Source organism: Spermophilus citellus (genome assembly GCF_964194105.1).
Source record: "Spermophilus citellus genome assembly, chromosome: 6".
In the NCBI taxonomy this organism is placed as follows: Eukaryota; Metazoa; Chordata; class Mammalia; order Rodentia; family Sciuridae; genus Spermophilus; species Spermophilus citellus.
The window spans coordinates 101,946,635-101,968,001 of record NC_138187.1 but is presented as its reverse complement, the minus strand read 5'-3'; the positions used below and the strand labels follow the sequence as shown (position 1 = coordinate 101,968,001).

Sequence of the window (21,367 nt, the reverse complement as noted above, 5' to 3'; positions counted from 1 at the left end):
CCAGAGAGAAGGAGAGGGACAGACAGGCACAGGAAAAGACAGAGAGAGAGGCATAGAAAGAGAGACACATAGAGAGATAGAGAGGGGCAGGGGCAGAGGACAGAGAGAGAGACAGACAGGGATAGGCAGGGACTAGGAGTGGCCTTGGAGTAGGCTGTCTGGCCCCTTCCTCTGCTCTGGCTTCAAGTTTACCTGCAGAACCATGTGGGTCATCGTACTCTCTGGAGTGGTTCCTTTGTCCCTGTTTGAATGTGATGCTGGACCCAGGAGCTGAGGATCCTCTGGCTTCAGTGTGAATGGATCAAATCTGCACACCAAGAGTATGGCCACAGACCCTGAGTTAGGTGGAAGGGCATCAGGATCCCAGGACAGACCCTCCAGGAGCTTGAGATTCCCTCCAGTGTTAGACAGGCAAAGCCCTACCCAGAGAGAGGGCATTCCCAGAGATCCTCAAACCTTCAGGATACTGCCCTCCAAGAGTTGAACCTTCCTCTCCTGCTGGCTTGGTGTGATGGGACACAGTCACTCTAATCATTAGAATGTGGCAGAGGTGACAGACCAGGTCTGGGGAGAACCAGGGACCAGTCTGCTCAGAAGGGACCCTTCCTCCACCTTCCCTTCATCAGGTGTGCGGAGGCTTTGGGACACACACATTAACTCTGCTACAAACCTCTGAAGAAAAAGGAGGCATCGCTAGAGAAAGACACACGCTACCTTGACCGTTCCTTTCACAGCATCAACAGCAGCTGGGAATCTCCAGCAATACCTAGAAGAATCACTTCCTCCCAGCCCATCACCCAGCCATAAAGACCTTCACAGGGCTGGGGGGGCGGGGGGGAGGAGGCTCCCTCAGATCCCAGCTGCCATCCTCTCCTTTTCCAGTTCTGATCTGACTTTACCCTGTGAGCACAAGGTTCTCCCTGGAGGAGGGTGTTCCCCAGTCTTTCCAAAGGCCTTTGAAGGCCATCCCCACAGTCCAGAACACTGCTGGCAGCTTTGGAATTATAGTATAATTGTCACTGCTACTATATGCATAGGTTTCCCTGGCCTCTGGGTCCAGTTTCTGACATCATCAAGAACTATCACTGACCCAGTGACTTCTTCCTGACCCAGGCAGTCTCTGGCAGGGAGGAAATTCAGACCTAAGGAAGGGAACAGTCCTCAGGGGCACTGGCTTCTTCCCTCCTCCGGGGATCACTGTCTTCTGAAAAGCCTTAATCAGAAGCAGACTGTTCTGCTTAGGAGCCTAAATGAAGCCCAGCAGAAAGCAGCAGAGTGTCTGGGCCACAGAGAAGAAGCATACACAGAATACTCCAGATCAAAAGGCTTGCCCCTCCAGGATTTGGAAGCAAGGAGAAATGTAGAGCCCTACAATGCTGGGGAGACAGAAGGTCTGTGTTCAGTTCCCGCGGAGGATGGAGCCAAACCGAGGAGGCAGATGTGTGCTGCCCTTACCAAGACAGCCGCTAGGATGCTACAGGCGCCGTGGACTAGGCCGGGTCTCTCCACGTTTCCACAGAACACGGAAATTCTGAACTGGGGTGTGTGTGTGGGTGTGTGCGCGCGCGCGCGCGTTGCTGTTGTTGTTTTTCCTGGAGTCCTAACCTTGAATCGCACCTGCACCTGAGGGCCAGGTGGTGCCTCCCCTGAACGCCCGTTCCCCAGACAGGTACTCAGGGTCGGTTCTTTTGGGAACTCTTGGCCTGCACGTCATGGTGCCCGGAGGCCTGCACGTTCCGGCCAAGAGCTCCGCTTCCCGCAGGTAATCCTGCTTCCGCGGTGTCCAACTACCACTTAAGGGAAGCTTGCTCTGGCTGAGAGCCCCGGGAGGCTGACCACATCCTGTACTGCCGCGCCATCTGCACAAGGACCGCCCAGTGCAGGTGCCCGTGCTCCTCTTCTTCCACGTCCTTCCTGGCCTCCGGACCTCACGGCCTCCGCGCGAGTCCCCCCGGCCGACCTCAGGCTCTGCAGCAGGCCTTGCCGCAGACACCAGCTGGGCGCGCACGTGCTCGGGCCGCCGCCCCAACCGCGCAGCACACCCTCCACCCTCCGCCCAGCTCCCTGGCTCCTCCGCGGGGCGCCGTGCGCATGCGCGGAGCCGAGTCCGGCTGGGCCGCAGCGCGGTGGCCGGCGCTAGCTGTAGGCACCCGCCCGGCCCCGCTGCTTGGTCCCCGCCTCGTTTTCTCTCTGGACCCGGACAGACCCCGGCTGAGCTGCGAGAGAGGCCAGGATGTCGCAGACCGCCATGTCCGAGACCTATGGTAGGGCCTTCCGCGGGGCGGGAGAGCAGGCTCGCGGGGTGTCCGGGTGTCCAGCCAGGCGGGTCTGGGTTCTTGAACGGTGGCCACGGAACAGGCAGGATGCTGGGCCAGGTCCGGATCTTGCGATGCCAGGATCTCTGGGTAGCAGAGCCAGCCGGTGTCAGGGTGCCCAGCTCGGTCTGGGAGTGCATATGGCTGATGATGGCTGGCTCGGGTTTCCTGCGTGCGCCCCTCTGCCACCCTTAGGTTTTCCTTACAGAATTTAATTCATTGCAGGGTGTGGGAACCAGATTTGATTTCCACCGCTGGTGCTCAGTGAGGGCCGCAGGCTCAGGGCTGCACCTGTTTCTGGGTGTCCTCTGACCGGGCAGATCCCTGTTCGTGGTTGGGAGTTCTCTCCTTTGCTTCTTTGCAGCAGGATTACAGTGAGGGAGCAGTGATTAACCCATCTTTCTCCTGTGACCTCTGGCTTCATCCATCTCCCTCTCTCAGCCCTTTCTAGGTTGCTCTCTGGCTATTTATAACACGTCTCCTTTTGATGACCATGAGTACTTTGGAAGCAGAGCCCAGTCTGTTTAATCTTTGTTTCCCCTAAGCAAATGTGCTAAGCAAATTTTTTTCTTTTTTGATAAATCAAAGCTTTTTCAATTTATATACTAAGTTGCTCCCACCCACTAGGTTCAATAAAGGACTTGAACCTTGTGTCAGAGTGGAGACCAGTCTGCCAACCCCTGATCACTCTTTCAGATGTGACAGCTGATAGTCACCCAGAGGCTCTGGGTGTGCAAATATGGACCTTAGGCCTGGTGTGTTTGCCACCCTGGCAGATGTCTCCTGCCCTCCACAGAGGTGTGTGGAGGAGGGATCGAGCTTAGAGAATCCTGCAGCTGCGGACTTCCTCAGGACCATGTTGTCAGGGCTCTGGACACTGCAGAAACAAACACCACAGACACCTGCTAGGTCTCACAGTGTGCAGTCTAGTGGGGAAGAGTGTAGATGTCCAGCTGGACACTGACTGATAAATAACTTAAAGCCAGGCAAGAGTTCTGAAGAATGTAATCCGTGCAAGTATATGGCAAAGAGCACTGACCCAGAGGGTCAGGGCCAGGGAGGTGTCCAGCCCTACAGCCAGAGCCCAGGCAGCACAGGACCTCAGCCCAGACCTGCATGTATCTGAGCACCATAGTTTGGGAGGGTGAGGGGCAGAGGGCCTAAGGAGGGCTTGGACTTTGAGAGGGTGGGAAGCTGGAAGGGTGTCACACTAGGGCTCACAGGGCACCTGGTCCTCTGCCAGCAACTGGCACTGCCCTGCTCCTGTGAGTGGGGCCTGACATCTGTCCCTAGAAGCTGAGAGAATCCTGCAGCCACTGGCTTCTTTAGGACTGTGTTGTCAGCTGTGGGTACCCCCCAGGTGGCTCCTGCCGTCTGGTTCTGCAGAGAGCCAGTCAGACCTGTCCACGCAGAGAACCTTCGCATGCCATCTCACCTGTGCTCCTCTGAGCTTCTTGCTCCCTAGCCACACCCAGCTTCCTGGTCAGGAGTGCTGGGAGGGGCGGGTCGCCCAGGAAGAGGGCTTGGGGGGTGGGGGTTTGTCATGAATCAGTGGGGAAAGAGCTTCTCACAGGAAGTGCTGCAGCCCTGACAGTGTGCTGGGCATGCTGGGCATGCTGGGCATGGCAGGACCAAGGGGCCAGTGGGCTCAGCGAGAGGCAAGGCCATTAGGGTGATTCCATGGCCCCTCCAAATGGGTGTTACTTGTCACTCCCCCTGGATTTAATCCTCTCTCCAGTGGAGGAATTAAAGGAAACTAAAAGAAAGCTGGCATGGTGGTTGAAGTTGCCAACCTAAGGTCACCCTGAACCAAGGCCTCACCTGGCCCTTCAGATATGGCTGTGTCTGCATGACACTGTTCCCTGAAGTAAAGCCTCATGTCTCTTCCTCTCGAACACTTGCCTCTTGCTGAAGGAATGTCTGCCTGGCCTTTGAGTTCCTTGTACTCTGGGCCCATCCTCTCCTGTGTAAGGGGGCTCTGGAAGCTCGATGGTCTGTGACTAAGAGGGGAGAGCCACTTGGGATATGCTGCCAAGGGGCCAGTTCCACCACTTCTTCATTAGCATGTTCAGGTTATTACTGCACCTGCCAGGGATGGTGGCACCCACATGTGCTAGCTCAGAGGCCCCTAGCCATGTGGACAGTGCTCTAGGTTGTGTAATATCATGACACAGAATCAAAGTGTCAAACAGAGGGGAATAGAGATACTCAGTCCAAGTACCACTAACCTGAAACAAGGTTCTCTCAGATATAAAGTCCACACTCTGAAGGCCCTGTGGAGTGTTTCTGGGCCGCCCCAAGGACCTGTGCCCTAGCAACCTGAGGCCTGGGGCTTGCACCCTGTCTCTGAGGAATTCCTGAAACCAGCAGTGATGTTCAGCACGGAGCTAAACATGTTGTTCAGGACATGTGGCGGAGGTGCCAGACAGTGTGATGGAAACTCAGGAATAGAGAACGCTAACAGACTGCCCGTGAGCAGATGTGCCTCTGTAGGAGGGCTGTTTGTGAGAGAGGACCATGTGAGTTGCTGGTCCTGGGCTCGTTTTTATCATATTATTTTCTTAGAGTTTTCAATTTGTGCTTCCCTCTGAAAACAACATAGTGTATTTACCGAGTGATCAAGAGAATCACTGGACATTTGCTGTCAAATCTGTGTCCTTGTGGGACGTTGCGGGTTGGATCATGTCCAAAAGTCATGTCTAGGTCCTGAACCCCAGAGTCTGTGAGTGTGACCTTATTTGGAAGCAGGCTGTTAGGATATAGGCATGAAGTGTCCCCCAAAAGCTCAGGTGTGGGACAATGCAAGAAAGCTAAGAGGGGAAGTGATTGGGTTTTGAGAGTCTTAACCTGATCAGTGCATTAATCCACTGGAGTGGATTAACTGGGTAGTAACTGTGGACAGGTAGGGTGTGGCTGGAAGAGGCCATCCTTGGGCCTATGCCTTTGGGGTTTATATTTTGTCTGATGAGCAGAGCTCTCTGCTTCTTGATGGCGGTGTCCTGAGCTGCCTTCCTCTTCCACACCCTTCCACCATGAGGTTCTGCCTCAGAACAAGGAGCCAGCCATTTACACGAGTGAGTCTGTAAACGTGAGCCAGATAAACTTCTCCTCCTGTTTGCTGTTGTCAGGTCTTTGGTCACAGCGAGGAGAAAGACAAAAACACAGGATCTTTGCAGACAGAGTTAAGATGAGGTCATACTGGAGTAGGGTGGACTAATGCAGGGACTGTTGTCCTTATGAGGTAAGGATGCAGACTCACACAGAGCGGACGTGACGTGCCGGTAGAGGCTGAGATTGAGTGACGGCCACAAGCCAAGGAGCCAATGTCAGCCAGCAGCCAGATGTAGAAGAGGCAAGGAAAGCCCTTCCCTGGCACCCTCAGAGGGAGCTCAACTGCCCTGCCTCGATGTGAGACTCCCTGCCCCCAGAACTATAAGACAGCACCTCCTATGGTTCGAAGCCACCTGATGGGCAGCTTGTTGTGACCAGCCTGGGAAGCAAACCCATTGGCTTTGGCCATCAAACCCTGCTCTTGGCGAAGCCCAGACTTGATAAGACAAGATGGAGTGAGGAGGGCACCCCAAGAAAGAGAAGTGGCAGGTTCAGAGCCACCTGGCTCCAAGAAGGTGCCAGGTAACCTGCACTAGGTGTCACCTGGATCACCACTGTCTTAGCTGCATAGATGTCAGGACACGTAAGTGTGTCAACAAAGGAAGCAGAAAAAACAAGGGCATTTCTTCAGGTTGAATAAATTCATGATTGGAAAGTGCTTTTGCTTTTCTCCTTCACTGAAAACCAGCTGACTGCTGAGTCTTCCTGGATGCCCTTTACTATAACTCAAGTCACCCCTGCCCCTGAAACTACAATGGAAAGTTAATTCAGAGCAGTTTATTTGACTGGAAATGGAGAAAACAAGGCTTCCTGGAATTCTCCTGGCAGCACCGTGGGCAGGTGTAGGGATTGCCCTGAGCTGCTGTCCGCTTCCTCAGGCCCACTCTCCAGCACCTCTGCTGGCCCTACTCACGGGTCACAGGAGCTCCCTGGGGCTGGGGGTTTCTGGTCAGGTGGACTGGGAATGGACTTGATAAAATTTATTTGGGGCTCTTCTTGAGGCATGGCACCACAGGGAGATCATTGTGCTTGGAATAAGAGACATCCCCAAAGCTCTTTGAGCTCCTTGGAGAATGGTTTCCTGCAGGCATGAGGGTGAACCTGCTTGTACTACGAATGATGGCATCTTCGGTTGTTAGAACCATTTCCCTCTTTGAGCCGCGTGGTGTAGAATCATCCAAGGTTGAATATTGTAGGGGTGCATCAGCTTGCTAGTGGAACATAGGCCCCCACTCTCAGCAGCTTTCCATGGGGACAAAGCCCAGGTGTGGTGGAGGCAAGCCGTGTGAACACACAGCTCTCCTACACACCCTGCGCCTGGCCACCTTCGATAGCCGCAGTTGCTCCCTGTCCATGGTCAGTGAGGGCCAAGGGCTAGCATGATATGCGAGCACCCTCCCTTGTCGGGGGACAGCAGAGGCGAGTCTGAAGGCCAGCACACAGCACTGGACAAGAGCCACAGGGACACCATGCCTGCTGCTGTCCTTCCTCTGAAACTCACTCCTGGCCTGAAGGTGGGTCTGTGGAGAGGGCTTTGGCCACCAAGCACAGGACGACAGTGGTGGACAGAAGGACCAACCTGCTGCTGTGCAGCATTTCTGATGTTCTGAGAAGGAAGAGCAGTGTTCAGAAGACAGGATGTCGTCAGTGAAGTGCTGGTGAACCGTGAGTGAGAGGATACACTTTAGAGGGAGGCAGATCCTTTTCTTTTCAAATGTGAATTTTGAATCAGGCAGCAAAACAACTGGGACCCTAAGACAAGGACGGGGAAGCTCTGTGTGCCTGCAGTCAGTGACAGCACTCCTTCCTGCTCTCTTGCCTGCCTGCTCCAGGCTTTGGGGAAGTGCTGGTGCAATGAGCACCAGCCCTGTGCCTGCACGACCGTCAGGCCCGTGTTGAGGCTCAGTCCACTAGGCTGGTGAGCAGAGCAGGTCTTTTAGGACGAGACTGCAAGCTGGGGAGGAAGCTGGGGAGGCTCCAGGGACTTCTGTCCTGGTGATTTGAACAGTCCTGAGCACTGCCAGCCTTCAGAGGATGCTGAAGGGGCTCCATTTGCTTCCACCTGAGAGGTTACAGCGTATGAAACAAAAGGCCAGAATAAATAGAAGAGCTGCATTGACGGCATGATGTCCTTGTGTCCCTTGTGGAAGCCAAGTTAGGGTATCCTCCTTCAGTTGGGGCACATCTCAGGGCTGGAGCATCCTGCTGGATACAGGGCACCCCTCAGGGCTGGGGCATCCTGCTGGAGACCGGGCACCTCTTGGGGCTGGGGCATCCTGCTGGAGATAGGCACCCCTTGGGACTGGGGCATCCTCCTGGAGCCAGAGCACCTCCCAGAGTTTGAAAACAAAGAGCCCCAGTCCCCCATAGAATCAAGCCTACAACCAGCTCAATGCCCCAAAGCACAGTTGCCCTGGACTCAGAGCTGTTGGGCCAGACTCTGCCCCTGAAGAGAAAGCCTGCTGACCATGAGGAAGCTGGTCAGCCATAGGCATGGCAATCAAAGGCAGGCCACAAGAGTCCAGCCCTGCGGGACTATCAGAGCCCAGACCTGGCCTGGATCCCCAGGATGGACACACCTTGCTGTGGCCTGGGTCCAGGGTGGGATCCCCAGCCTCATGCTATTCATGAAGGTCTTGTTGAATGAATCCTCTCACTCTAAGCCCAGGCAAAAAATATTGTGATTAAGGTTTTCTACTTAGCAGATGATGGATTATTACTCTGCAAGTGGCAGAAAACCCAACTCAAAATACTTGGGGTGGCCCAACATGGTGGGCACACCTGTAATCCCAGCAGCTCGGGAGGCTGAGACCTGAGAATCCAGAGTTCAAAGCCAACCTCAGCAATGATGAGGCACTAAGCCACTCAGTGAGACCCTGACTCTAAATAAAATACAAAATAGGGCTGGGGATGTGGCTCAGTGGTTGAGTGCCCCTGAGTTCAATCCCTAAAACCAACAAAAAGGAAAGTGGCCATCCCTTTTTCTCCTGGCGTACGCCATCTTAGTGATGCAGCTAGTTCCCTGCGAACAGTCCCTATCTGTTGAATGGCCTCAGCTCTCAGGTCCCGTCTCCACCACCATGCCAGGGCCTTCCCTCAAGGAGCATTGATGCACCGGAGCTGAGGGGTGGCCTCACCTAGCCTGCATTGAGAGACTGCACTGGGGAGCTCACCCTCACACTGGGCAGGGGGGTGAGCCCCGCTGTACCACAGGTGAGGAGAGAGACTACGAGTGTGATCCTGACCCACTCTTGCTGTAGTGAATAGTACAGAGGTCCCTGGACATCTCAAACTGAGCTAAAATTCATCACTGAATTCAGGGCAGACTAGAGGTGGGGGCAGGACCCAAGGTAAAGCAAGCCTTGGACATGCACCAGGGTACTGTCACAGACCCAATGGCCTCTGGAACGATGATGTTGTGACATTGGCAGAGCTCACTCTGGCCACTGTGAGGACGCACATGCTCTGTATGCACCTGCATCCAGAGCTCACTTGAGAACCCGAAGGTCATCCCAACAGCTTGAAGAGGTGGGACCTGGCCAGGCACCAGCTCTGCCTGCAGAGGTTGTTGCCAGCACACAAGACAGGCACCTAGAAGAAGATGTGTCCACCTTCACCAGGTCCTGACACTGCAAAGAGCCCAGCTACAGTTTCCAGTGTGAACCTTAGTTCTCCACTCTCTGTGGCTCTGGTTGGGGCACTCCACAAAGCATCGTGAGACTCCTCCCACACTTCACAGAGCGCTGGCCGCTGGTCCGCCCACAAATCCAGTGCTCCTACCTGAGGGTGACTGTTCTCAGGCCTCCACCTTCTCTTCTGGGTGGTTTTCCACATAGCCAGGGGGTTGTATTTAAAGATATTACTGCATCAGCAGGCAGCAATGAGAGATGGCCATTTCCATGCTGGGCCGCTGGGCTCACTGCTGGGCTCTTGCTTCTGCACCATCCCTGGTGCCCATGGTCCCAGTGAACAGGTCAGCAGCGTCACAGGCCCAAGAATCCAGCATCTCTGGGTTCTCTGCTACAAGTTGGAATCGACAGATGCCCCGATTCCATTCTGCACCATACCACCTGGGCACAGTGCCCAGCACCACGGGAACCCGCTGCCTCTGGTGCCCTCTCCAGGATCCCCACACAGCTTCCGACCTCTCCGGAGCCAGCCTTCCTGCAGCGGATACCAAACTCTGTTCTGAAGCAAGTGTCCTCCATGTTATGCGCCCAGCCAGCTCTTCCACTGCTGTCTCCTGATGACCTTGGGCCAGTGCTCATTCAGCAAGGTTGGCTGCCATACACCCCTCTCTGTCCCCAACCTCTGACTGAGCTGGTGCCTGCAGTGTCTGTGCAGAGAGCTGGTCAGCATCTCTTGGTTCCTCCAGGTCACCTCCAGTCACCTTCTCTCCTGCCTCCTCTCCCCTGGCTGCTCCCTGGGCACCTTCTGTCCTATTCTCATTGCATCCACTCTATGTGGCTGTGTCACTCAGCTCTGCATACTGTGACCAAAATACCCAACCAGAACAACTCAGAGGAGGAAATATTCATTTTGAGCTCAGAGCTTCAGAGGTCTCAGTCCATAGACAGCGACTCCATCACTTTGGGTCCAGGTAAGGCAGAGCATCTGGCTGAAGGGCGTGGTAGAGGACAATGTGCAGCTCATGATGGCCAGAAAGCAGGAGGAGGAGGAGAGCCAGGGGACAAGGATAGTCCCCAAGGCACCCCTAGAGACCTACCTATAGGGACCACTAGGTACAGTAGTCCTCTCAAATTATTAATCCATGAGGTGGATTAATCCACTGATTAGGTCACAGCTACCATGACCTGATCATTTCACCCCTGAGCACTCCTGCATTAACACAGGAGCCTTCGGGGACACCTCCCCTCCAAGCCCCTGGCTTCAGTTGGATAGCTGCAGGCTCCTATTTGGGTAGTGAGTTGCCCACTCTCTGCGTGTGCCCTGTGCCCTGTGAGCCCTGACCCCATGCCCCAGGGGCCAAGCGCCTAGTAGGTGCATGGGCTCTGCCCCTTGCCTCCCTCTGACCTCACCTAAGAGAGCAGCTAGGAAGGTGGAGCCATCTCATCCACTGTGACTTGATTTTCCTGAGGACTCAGGACCGTGTCTGGCCTTCCCATGTACATGCCCCATCTGCCTGGCCTGGGAAGTGGTGGAGGGGCCTTGGAGGGACATCACCTGTGCCTCTGCCTGCATCTGCCCCTTGGCCTGTGCTCTCCTCAGGCCTGACCTGTGTGTCTGCCCAGGATGGCTGACCTCTGCCTGTGCCTGTCTTGCCCACGGTTCTGCATTTCTCGTGTGGACGTTCACCTTGCATCGCAGGGCGTCTGCTTCGGGTGTGTTTCAGGGCATGGTCTTTCCCTGCCTTCCAGCGCCACCTGTTCTGAGGAAGCCCTCTGCAGGTAAATCTGAAGACCGTGGGTCATGCGAGGGATTCTGCATTTGGGTTTTGAGCCCTCAGTTCTCATAAACACACGGCCTCTGTTAGAATGGATGGACTGTAAGAGCCCTCCCTAGCCATCGTGCCACCTGGGTTCCCTTCAGTTACTGAGTTCTCTGAGCTGCTGAGCACCCAGGAGAGAAAGCAGGGCCCCCCGGGGCAGCTGGCCACCTGCCGCCTGCAGCACGTGTCTATCCAGAGTGACCCATGGGTCCAGATCACTGGGCCCTGACCACAATGCCTCACTAGATGTGGATTCTTTTTTCTTTTTTTTTTTTTTAATGTTTTTAGTTACAGATGGATACAATATCTTTATTTATTTTTATGCGGTGCTGTGGATCAAACCCAGTGCCTCACACGTGTGAGGAAAGTGTTCTGCGGCTGAGCTACAGCCACAGCCCCTAGAGGTGGATACTGGAGGCTCACCCATGTGACCAAACGCCTGTGTCTAAGGCAGGTGGAGACTGAGGACAGCCTGGCTGTGCCTCCGCTCCTCTAGGGCCACGCTCTTCCAAAAAATCCTACTGCTGCTCCCACTCAGGCCAGGAGCCTGAGAGTGGCACCCACTCTGTCTGCTGATGCGCTTCCCATGCCGAGGCCTCTGCAGGCTCACACTTCTAAGGAGGCTCACAGGGTCTTGGGCCCCTCCACAGGGATTTCTCCAGAGAGAACACCTTTCAGGGCCATGGCAGCCTCGTGGCTGGCAGGACCCTTACCCCCAGGAGGCCAGCTCCTCTCGTCTTCCTGCCCCACCCGCCCTGGCAGCCTCTACCCTGCTCTGTTGCTGTATCTTGCTATTTCAAGACTATTAGGAATGGATGCTCATGGTTGTGACTCCTGGCTCTGCAGTCCCTGGGGACCTGCCAGGGCTGGGCTGGGAGTCCAAGTGCAACCTAGCGCCCCTTGCAGACTGCCTGGCTGTTCCCAGTTGAGGCTTTAAGGATGAAATGTCCACCTGCCAGGTCTGTGAACCCACCTTGGTTTGCCTGGGTTCGATGCCTAGGAGTACAGCAGTAATGGCAGGGTTGCCTGCTGTCCTTTACCCCTGTCAGTGGCCTTGTTAGTGAATTGCTAATAGCACTGTCCCTGAACACAGGTGGCAGGGCCAGGCCATGCCAGTGCCAGCGGCTCTTAGCCTAATTGGGGAAGGGGCAGCCAGGGTCAGGGAGTACTTGGCCCCCACCTGGGGAGGAGACAGGAGGCAGGAGGCAGAACAGGCCCAAAGGACGTGGCGTGGGGCGGCACTGACAGGCCAGGGTCAGTGCAGACATGCAGAGCTGGAGAGGGGGTCGGTGCAGTGCCATTCCCAGGCTGAGCAGGAGAAAAGATCCTCAACAAAGGGACAGCAAGGCAAGGCCTCCAGGGCCACACAGACTCCTGTGCTGCTCCACAGTGACCAGCACAGCCCATCCTGGAGCCCCCTGGTCCCCACTCCATGCACGTGATGTCCCAGGGAGTTTAGGACTGTGGATGAAGAGGATGTGTGGGCTTTCTCCACCCTGAGTCAGGGATTACCCGTAGGATATGCCCACTGAACTTGGCCTGAGTTGTCCCTCCCATGAGTCACCAGGGAAGAGGACCCTCAGGCCGCAGATGGACCTGCCTGTTCCTCCCAAGCACCCTGGAAGCTCCCAAGTCCTCCAGGCTCATGCTTTTGTAAGGACACACTTAGAACTTCTGGGCTTTGCTGCTCAGAATTGAGTGCACACATGCCTTTGGACAGAGGCTAGCAGGGACATGCTTTGCTCACTTGGTTCTCAACTTCAGACTTCAAAAGAAGTGGTTCAGAGTGCACTGATGGGCAGAGTCCTGAGGGCACCAGGAGGCATGGATGGTGCCGGGGCCAAGGCCAGCCAGCATGTACCACCTTCCAGCACCCCTGCTCTGTCCTCTGTCCCGTTAACAGGCAGGACCTCAGCGAGCATGGCAGTCTAGGAATAAGCTCATGGCCTCCACTTTCAAGATGCTTTTCACAGTCTCCCTCTGTCTTGCAGATTTTTTATTTAAGTTCCTGGTGATAGGAAATGCGGGGACTGGGAAATCTTGCTTACTTCATCAGTTTATTGAAAAAAAATGTAAGTAACATCCCGGGCCATGGTCGGGAGAGGGTGCCTTTGTACTCAGAGGTGCAAGCTTTAAAGGGCTTGGAGAGAAAGCTCTAGGGCCTTTGAGAACAGGGTGGTGTGCATTTCACCTAAAGCCATGAGGTGAATAGGGCGGAGGTGACTTGGCTCCCGGCAGCCCCTAACCTCAGTGTCGCTGCCCAGATGGGTTGACCTCTTTCCCTAAAGGTCTAAAATGAAATGCTCTGTTCTTGCTTCTCCTTTTCAGTCAAAGATGACTCAAATCATACAATAGGAGTGGAATTTGGCTCAAAAATAATAAATGTTGGTGGTAAATACGTCAAGTTGCAGATATGGGACACAGCAGGACAAGAACGATTCAGGTAGCTTTTCCTCTGATTTAATAAAGCCTCAGAAACTTGGGTGAAATGATCATGTTCTCTCCACGTTCAGGCTCCCGCCCCACGTCCTCCCCTGCACTGCCTCCAGCTCTGCCTCTGGAAGCTCCCCCTGAAGAGGCTAGAGCCCAGAGGTTGAGGAGCCTCTAACTCGGCCAGCTCACTGCCGCAGGTCATGGCTGGAGCCGTGTTTAGATGGGAATCTCTGCAAAGCCAGGGCTCATCCACCCGTTGTTCCCTTCCTAGGTGGGGTTTTGAAAAGCTGCTTGGGGCTCCACTCTGTTAGGCATGCAGGCCCAAGGTTGTGGCTAGATGCCTGCAGGATGGGTGCTCAGCGGGCTGTCAAGAACCTGGGTGCAGGACTTGGGCCTCACTTGGTTGGGTTCCTACAGGTACACAAGGTCAGAGCACACACTCAGTGTTGAGATTTGGAAAATAAAATTCACTCCACTACAAACCTTTAGCTTTTCATTAAGATTGGTACATACTGTGCGTTAGTAATATTCAGAAATACCACAGTGTCCCCGCCATCACCACTCCTGGATACCTTGGCTGAACAGTGGTCCCACCTGATATAGCCTCCACCCCAGAGCTCCCAGGACATGAATGACCAGGAGTGCCTTTCAAGCAGGTAGGAGAGGGGCCGTTCCTCTTTGTGGGGGCCCCTCCTAGGAGTCCCAGAGAAGGCCGGGCTTAGGGACACCAGCTTCCAGAGCCTGGAGAGGTGTAGCCTCTAGGGTGAGGGTCTGAGGCTCTGCCTGGCAGGCAGGCCCACTGCAGGAGAGCCCTGGCCTCCCCCTGTTTCCCCGATGACTACTGGCAGCCAGCTGTGCCAGTACCAGGCCAAGAAAGGGTGACTGCAGGAAAATGGACAGGCTCGAGGGGTGTCAAGGCCTGGCACTGGCTTCCTGGTACAGCAGCCCCAGACCCTCCAGGGATCAGAGTGAGGTTGGCAAGTTTTCCCCAGCCCTCTCCATCCCTGGCTCCTAACAGAAATGATCCGACAGAAGAAACGACCATTGAACACAGTACCGATGGTCAAAGAGCCCAAACCAAGAACATCAGCTGGGACTTTCTGGGAGAAGGGGAAGTCCCCAGAAATAAGAACAAAGAGTGCTGAACACATGTGAAGAGTGCTCTCGGGAAGTGTCCCTGAGTGGCCAGCCTCCCAGACAGCGAGGCAGCAGGGGTAGGGCAGAGACAGGCCAGCCTCAGTGAAGGACGAGGGCAGACTGCTCAGGGGTCCAGGAAAGAGCCAGAGCGGCAGAAGAGAGACCACAGTCCAGTCCTTGCTGGCCCACTCCACTGCAGGGGATGGTGAGGAGGTCCAGAGCAGGTCAGGCTGAGAAGGGAACTCCCCAGAGCCAAGAGGAGAGGTGGAAGGCTCAGAAGTCAGAGCCTCACTGAGCCAAGAGCAGCACTGGGAGCTCCAAGGTGTTGAGGACCCAGTGAGATGAAGGTGAAAGCTGGCTGTGCAGTCAGAGGTCCCTTCCCCAGCACCAGGGCAGGGCGGAGATGCCTTCAGAACTCAGAGGGGAAAGTTTCCAACCTAAAACCCTCACACAGCCCAACTAGCAGGTCAGTGCAGGAGCAAGATGGTGGCCAGAAGATGTGAGGAGGGGTAGAGGCCACCTCCCCTGGACAAAGCCCAGGGACCCCAACCTGAGAAAGGCCCAGGTGGTCGGCATACGCTGCCGCCCAGCATGAGACTACTGCAGCAGGAAGCACCAGCCCCAAGCACAAACCACTTCAGAGGCACTTTATAGAAATAAGCAGCAAATACCAGAAGAAAGAAACCCTGAGACTCACAAGCTGGGAGTTTGTGATCATTCTTCTGTGGCCAGAGGAGTGCCCACTCACGGCTATGTCCTTTAACCACTTAACCAAATGTAAAAAGGGAAATCAAGTCCCAGGAGATTAGATCAGAGAAGGTGACTGGACCCAGGCTGGGAGAGGTTGCTGCCCAGGCTTCACTACCCCTGAGGGTCAGACACCCTGCCCCCTGCCATGCACGCAACTGTGCCACTCTGGGGAAGACACCCTGCCCATCCCAGCCTGACATCCTCCCATTGATTCCATGACATGATTCCCGGAGGATGACACATGTGTTCACACCTCCAGAGTCATGCTCTTTGACACCAGGCCTGTCTCTTTTGGGGTTCACAAAGCAAGCCTGGGGGTCTGGGGAAATGGTGCTAGGCAGTGGAGGGTCTTGGTGGTTGAGTTAGAGCTGCTGTTGTCCTTTCAGGTCTGTGACAAGGAGCTATTACAGAGGTGCGGCTGGTGCGCTCCTCGTCTATGACATCACCAGGTAATGCCAGCCCCCCTGAGCCGGGCATTGGTGCCCTGTGTCCCCGGGACTGGCCTTGGCCAGATGCCTAGGGCAGGTGCCTTGTGGGGTCTTGGAGGTCTTTGAGAAACATTGGGGAGCTTCTGTGAATGAAGCCCCTGGTGCCGGATGCTCTCCTGCAGACCCATGAAGCTCTCCATGAGCATTATCAAAAGTGACCCAGGGAGGTAGGGACACAGCTCTGGCTCAGGCTGCTTGTGTCCTGGACCAGCTGCCCTGTGTGTGACCTCACAGGCCAAGACTTGGCTGCCTGGGTTCCTTGCCTGTGGGTGCGTGTGATGGGGACCACATGGTCCTCACGAGGCTATCGGAGGATTGGATCGGTTTACTGAGCACAAACAGGGTAACCCTTGGACATATGTGGCAATTCCATTGAGACAAAGATTAAAAATTCAGTTCCCTGGTTGCACCAGCCACATTTCAAGTGCTGGTGTGACTGTGGCATCAGACAGCACAACATAGAGTGCTCCTGTCCTTGCGGAAATCCCATGCACAACGCTGATCCCAGGATTCAGGCCTGGCTCAGACACGGGGTACAGAGGCCACCTGCAAGTGTCCTTTCTGGGTAGGAACCTGTCCAGGGATGGGGTGTCACATGGCTGCCCCTCTCTGGCCTCCGAGGCATGAGGGCATCAGGCTGCAGGTGCACCTGCCCTTAGCTGTCGGAGGGGAGAAAGCGGGTCTGAGTGGGCCCTGAGTGGACAGCCTGGCCACGGCCTGCCTGCAGGGGCTGTGGGGTGGTGCTTGCACCTAGGGCTCCTAAGGGCACAGCAGGAGGTAGCAGTTGTCCCCACAGTCTCTAGCAGAATCCATCTGCTGGACTCCCATGAGCAGAGTGCAGCACAGGCAGGACAGTTGATGGAGAGGTACCCAGCTGCCCAGCAGTCAGGCACCAGGCTCTTGTACCCTTTGTGCTCCTAAAGAGTCAGGGCTCCTCCTCCTGAGCCCTGGCGGCTTGGGTGCGTTCAGGTTCCCCAGGGGACCCTAAGGCCCTTACCTGACATGTTGCCGAGCAGTGGAGTAGGATGAGCGGCTGGAAAGATTGCTGGTCTTATAAAATACATGTATCATTTTCACAATCTTGTGTCACGCAGCCGAGAAACCTACAATACGCTTACTAATTGGTTAACAGATGCCAGAATGCTGGCGAGTCAGAGCATCGTGATCCTCCTCTGCGGGAACAAGAAGGACCTGGACACTGACCGGGAAGTCACCTTCCTAGAGGCCTCCAGGTTCGCGCAAGAGAATGGCAAGTCTCTTCCCCCTCATGGCTCTCGTGTGTGGACATGGGTGCTGTGCTGGTGCTCTGCAGGAGGGTCGAAGTTAGGCTGTGTTTGGGAAGGCAGAACTGCCACTAAGGTGTGAGTTCAGTCAGCGTGGTCACACAGCGCACCCTGCCCCAGAGCCCAGGGCCCCCAGAGCCACCACGCTGATGGAAACACCTGTAACACTTTGCAAGGTCTCTTCCACCCCGGGCTCAGAGTCAGCACTCTAAATTGTGTCCTTGTACATGGAAAGGAAGCCTCAGACCCGCTTCTGGCCAACTGGCTGTGCTTTCTGTAGACCATCAGAGCCACTTGGTACATATGGCTTTGACACCTCTGAACTGCCAGATAGGACATACAAGACCACCACATAGCATGGGTGGCTGCTCATGGGTAACAGGATGGAGCAAATGCGGATGTTTTAGATAACTTGAACTGTGAGTGCCAATCAACAACCAGAATATCCTAAAGTCAGCTTTGATTGGTCTCTAGGCCCCAAACAGTGTTCCTACAGCTCTGCAGGTTTTTTGCTAAGAAAGTGAACATCAGAGACGCACGTAAGCCATAGCGAAGGAGCTGCTCAGGGGTCACAGCTCAGTATCCTGTGCTGGGAGGAAGCAGAGGAGGCCTTCACCTCAGGGACAGGAACACGCCTCCCGCTGGGCCCTGGTTGGCTCTGGGGGTGGGAGCCACAGTGCACATTGTGGCCACTCGCAGTGTAGTCCCCTGGCTGGCAGATACTTGCAAGTCCTGTTCCTGGTGAGACAGTTTATTTGGAGAAGGACATTGAGGCTTCCCGTGCACTGGGGGTAGGGCCTGTTCCTGCCTCCTTCCTGATGGTCATTGGCACAGAGAGCCTGTTTACAGGTTCATCCATCTCCCCAACGGATCAGGGCCAGCCAAGACAATAGCTAATGTTTGAAAAACGTTAGATACCTCCAACATTTTTCAATTTTGATTTTGTGTTTATGTGTTTGGGGGTCTTCTGTGGAGCTGGGGATTAGACCAAGGGCCTTGCACATGCTGGGCAAGCTTGATCACATCCCCAGAAGCCCCCAAATCTTTTTTTTTTTTTTTGAGATGGTGTCTTACTAATCCTGTTAACATTTTTTTAAAGCACGTTGACATATACTGATTTTATTTTTTCAGAAATAGATGGCTGTAGGTCATGAATCGGGCCTTCCTGCCATTCTGAGAACACTAAGCAGCCTGTTAGAGATTGACAAGTACAATCACCATCTAAACACACCGTGTCTTGTTTGACATCACTTTCAGAGCTGATGTTCCTGGAGACAAGTGCGCTGACTGGGGAGAACGTAGAAGAGGCATTTGTGCAGTGTGCACGAAAAATACTCAACAGGATCGAGTCAGGTAAAGCGCCCTTGGTAGGCATAGTCCTGCTACTTGCTCTTCCTGCTGGCTCTGCAGGGTCCCCTTCTTGCATGGTGACTGGGCAGAGCAGATTCTCTGTACCTCCTGACTTAAAATCTCCACTGAGGGTCCAAAGGGCCCATGGCTGAGATACAAGCCCCAGGCCTAAGGGTGGTGGACCTGCCTGACCCCAGGGCAGCATCTCCAAGGTCTTTTCAACAGCTTGCTCCTTCTCTCATGGGGTCAGGGCTACAGGATGCTGTGGGAACGGCAGACACTTGTGTAGTCACTCCAGGCCCGATGCAGGCAGGGACAAAGTGCCAGCACTGTCCTCTGTCAGACTGGGTTCTTACTGTCACCAGATGATGCCAGGGCAGTAGGAAGGAGGTTGAGGTCACCCAGGCAGGCTTCCAAGTAGGTGCCCAGTGGGGCATCTGCAGCTATAGGGTAGCAGTCAGCCCAGGGACATGAAGGAGGGGAGGCAGGGGCAGAGAAGCTAGGAGGTAGGACTGGCCTGCAATCCTTGTGAGGCCAGGAGCTGCCTCTCGAAACTCGGGGATTCCAGCCTGGCTACGCAGCAGCCACCCAGAGTGCCACAGGAGCCCTGACCCTGCCCATGTCTTGAGCTGCTAGAACAGGCCTGGAGCTGTTCTGAGACTGATATCCACCCAGGAGGAGAAGCTCTGTGGGAGGTCAGGCAGGGTGCCATCAGGGTGACTGAGGTGATCAGACAGGGCTCCAGGGAGGACAACGGGAAGAGAGACGGCACTCAGGGACCATCCAAGCACAGGACAATTGGCAAGCTCAAGCCAGGACACGGAAGCAAGGAAGGGAGATGAGCCCAGACATGGTGGCAACAGCACCAATGGGCTAGTGGTAGGACGTGTCACCAAGAATATGTCAGTGCCCCTTGGGCAGGGGGACCTCAGAGGTGGGATCTTCTCTTCAGTGTCAGGAGACCCAAACAAAACTGAGCAATGCCAGCACAGGTTTAGTCCATGGCCAAAGTGTGGAGCAAGGGACCCCAGCCCAGTCATCTCCTCAGCCAAGTGGAGGAACAGAGATGAGATGGGGACAGTGGGAAGCCCATCCTAAGCCATCTCCTCAGCCCAGGTAGAGGTGCAGACGTTGGATAGGGACACGGGTGTGAGCTGCACTGCCCCATGTACATCACGATGCATATATCATGCACACACAAGAACACACATGTGATCTACACTGCTCCATGTACATCATCTTGCACAATCGTGCACACACAGGGACACAAGTGAGCTGCACTGCTCCAAGTGAACATCATGCATGCACAGAGACACACACGTGAGCTGCCCTGCTCCACATGCACATCATGCACACACAGGGACAGGCGTGTCAGATGCACTGATCCACGTGATCACTGAGATCTGTGGTACCAGACTATTTTGGAGGTTTGGTCATGCCAGTACCTGCTATTCATGAGCTCTTGCACACTGGTCTGAAAGCACCAAGAGTGTGATTCCAGTCTCGTGCAAAGTGCTGGTTAGGCAGGGGCTGTGGCACCCTCTGTCAGCAGGTGCTTCACTATGCTGTGTCCTGGGGTGTTATATTATCTGAGTTGGGTTTTTGCCAGTTTAAAAGTAGACAGTGGCATCTTAATAATTCAGTTTTAAATTGACTTTATTTTGCATACATAATATATCCATGAAATTCCAAATTCAGGTGGTACAAGAGTACAAGCAGAAGGGGCCTTCCACACTACCTCTGCTGTTCCCTGTCATGGGGACACGGGGCAGCCACTTTGTTCCCAGTCCTCTGTGTCCTAGAGGTGGTTAATGCATGTGCGTGCTAACATACACGTTTTTCCTCTTTCCTGGAAAGGGGGCAAATGTTCATGGTGTTCCACACTTTTTTCACATAATTTGTCTGGGGATCATGGAATAATAACAATCCTTTTTAAAGAGATGTGCTTATCCCATAGGTGAGCTGGACCCAGAAAGGATGGGCTCAGGCATCCAGTATGGAGACGCCGCCCTGAGACAGCTCCGGTCCCCACGCCGCACACAGGCTGTGAGCGTGCAGGAGTGTGGCTGTTAGAGCCGTTACACAGGTGGGTGTGCCCGCTCCCTGATCCCCGATCCACCTGCCGCCTGCAGCAGGAGGGCCACGGAGCTTCAGTAGGAAAGGAGGCGCCGCGTTAGCCAGAGTCCACGCTCAGGAGCTCCCAGGCCCTTCAGAGGACGGCAGGGCACATGGGGACGGGAGTGGCCGAAGCCCACCCACCCTGGTGCCTGCCAGGGCGCTCCTTGGTTTCTCACATCTCCATGTGGCACCTGTGGCTCCAGCCCAAGGCCTGCTCATAAAGCAGCGTGTTGCCACCGACTTCAAAGCTTCCTCTCTGGCTACTGCCACGGTCAGCTCTGCCAAGTGCACATAATGTTGGTCAAGAGAAAGTGTGCCCAGCTCCTCCAGCACCCAGCAGGTGTATTTCTGAGTTTGTAGGTGTGTATGTTCCCAATGGCTCTGTTTTTCAGGTGTCTGCGTGGTGTTGGGACAGTGGCTGAAGCTTGGAGAATCTGCAGCCTTTCCACCTCTTCTCTGAGCAGAAGTGGATCTTATGGGGACGCTACTCCAGCTGGCAGAGGCAGCCCAGGAGCCACGTAATAAACCTGATGTGAGGGACGACACCAGCCGATGTGTACGCGCATGTGACTTTCATGTTCCTTGTCCCCCGCCCCATCCGAGAGCACACACACTGTGCTGTGTGACCCCGTCCATCTCCCCAGCATGTTCCTGGGGTGTGATAGGATAGGAATGGTGCTCTAAATGCAGTTGGGTATTTCATTAACCACAGGCACAGAGATTCGTGTTGGTGTACTTGTGACCAACATGCAAGGGCCCTGGCACCTGCAGCCGGGGTCCCACTTATTCACCCGCACTTACCACACTCCACCATACATGCCCCACACTGGAGATGCTGGAGCAGTCACCCTTCACCAGCGACCCGAAATGAAATAAAAAATTGGTGTTTGGTGAACTGGCACTGTCCTGTTCCATGGGCTTCAGGGCTCCTCC

The 21,367-nt window shown here is 54.9% G+C and overlaps 1 protein-coding gene across 8 annotated transcripts; it reads left to right on the top strand.

Annotated features, from left to right (window-relative positions):
* Positions 1-1,557: 1,557 nt before the first annotated feature.
* Positions 1,558-20,981, top strand: RAB4A (RAB4A, member RAS oncogene family). 8 transcript variants are annotated; one of them, XM_081296968.1, is made up of 9 exons: positions 1,659-2,264; positions 10,656-10,834; positions 12,867-12,947; positions 13,204-13,318; positions 15,582-15,644; positions 16,778-16,932; positions 18,224-18,319; positions 20,274-20,402; positions 20,827-20,981. In XM_081296968.1, the coding sequence occupies exons 1-8, from the start codon at positions 2,092-2,094 to the stop codon at positions 20,387-20,389; spliced, it is 978 nt and encodes a 325-aa protein (XP_081153094.1). In that variant the 5' UTR covers positions 1,659-2,091; the 3' UTR covers positions 20,390-20,402; positions 20,827-20,981. The 8 variants fall into 8 exon arrangements, with proteins under 8 accessions (XP_081153095.1, XP_081153094.1, XP_081153097.1 ...); XM_081296969.1 differs by lacking the exon at positions 20,827-20,981 and having other exon boundaries at positions 1,558-2,264; positions 16,778-16,915; positions 20,274-20,313; XM_081296970.1 differs by lacking the exon at positions 10,656-10,834 and having other exon boundaries at positions 2,092-2,264.
* Positions 20,982-21,367: the final 386 nt, after the last annotated feature.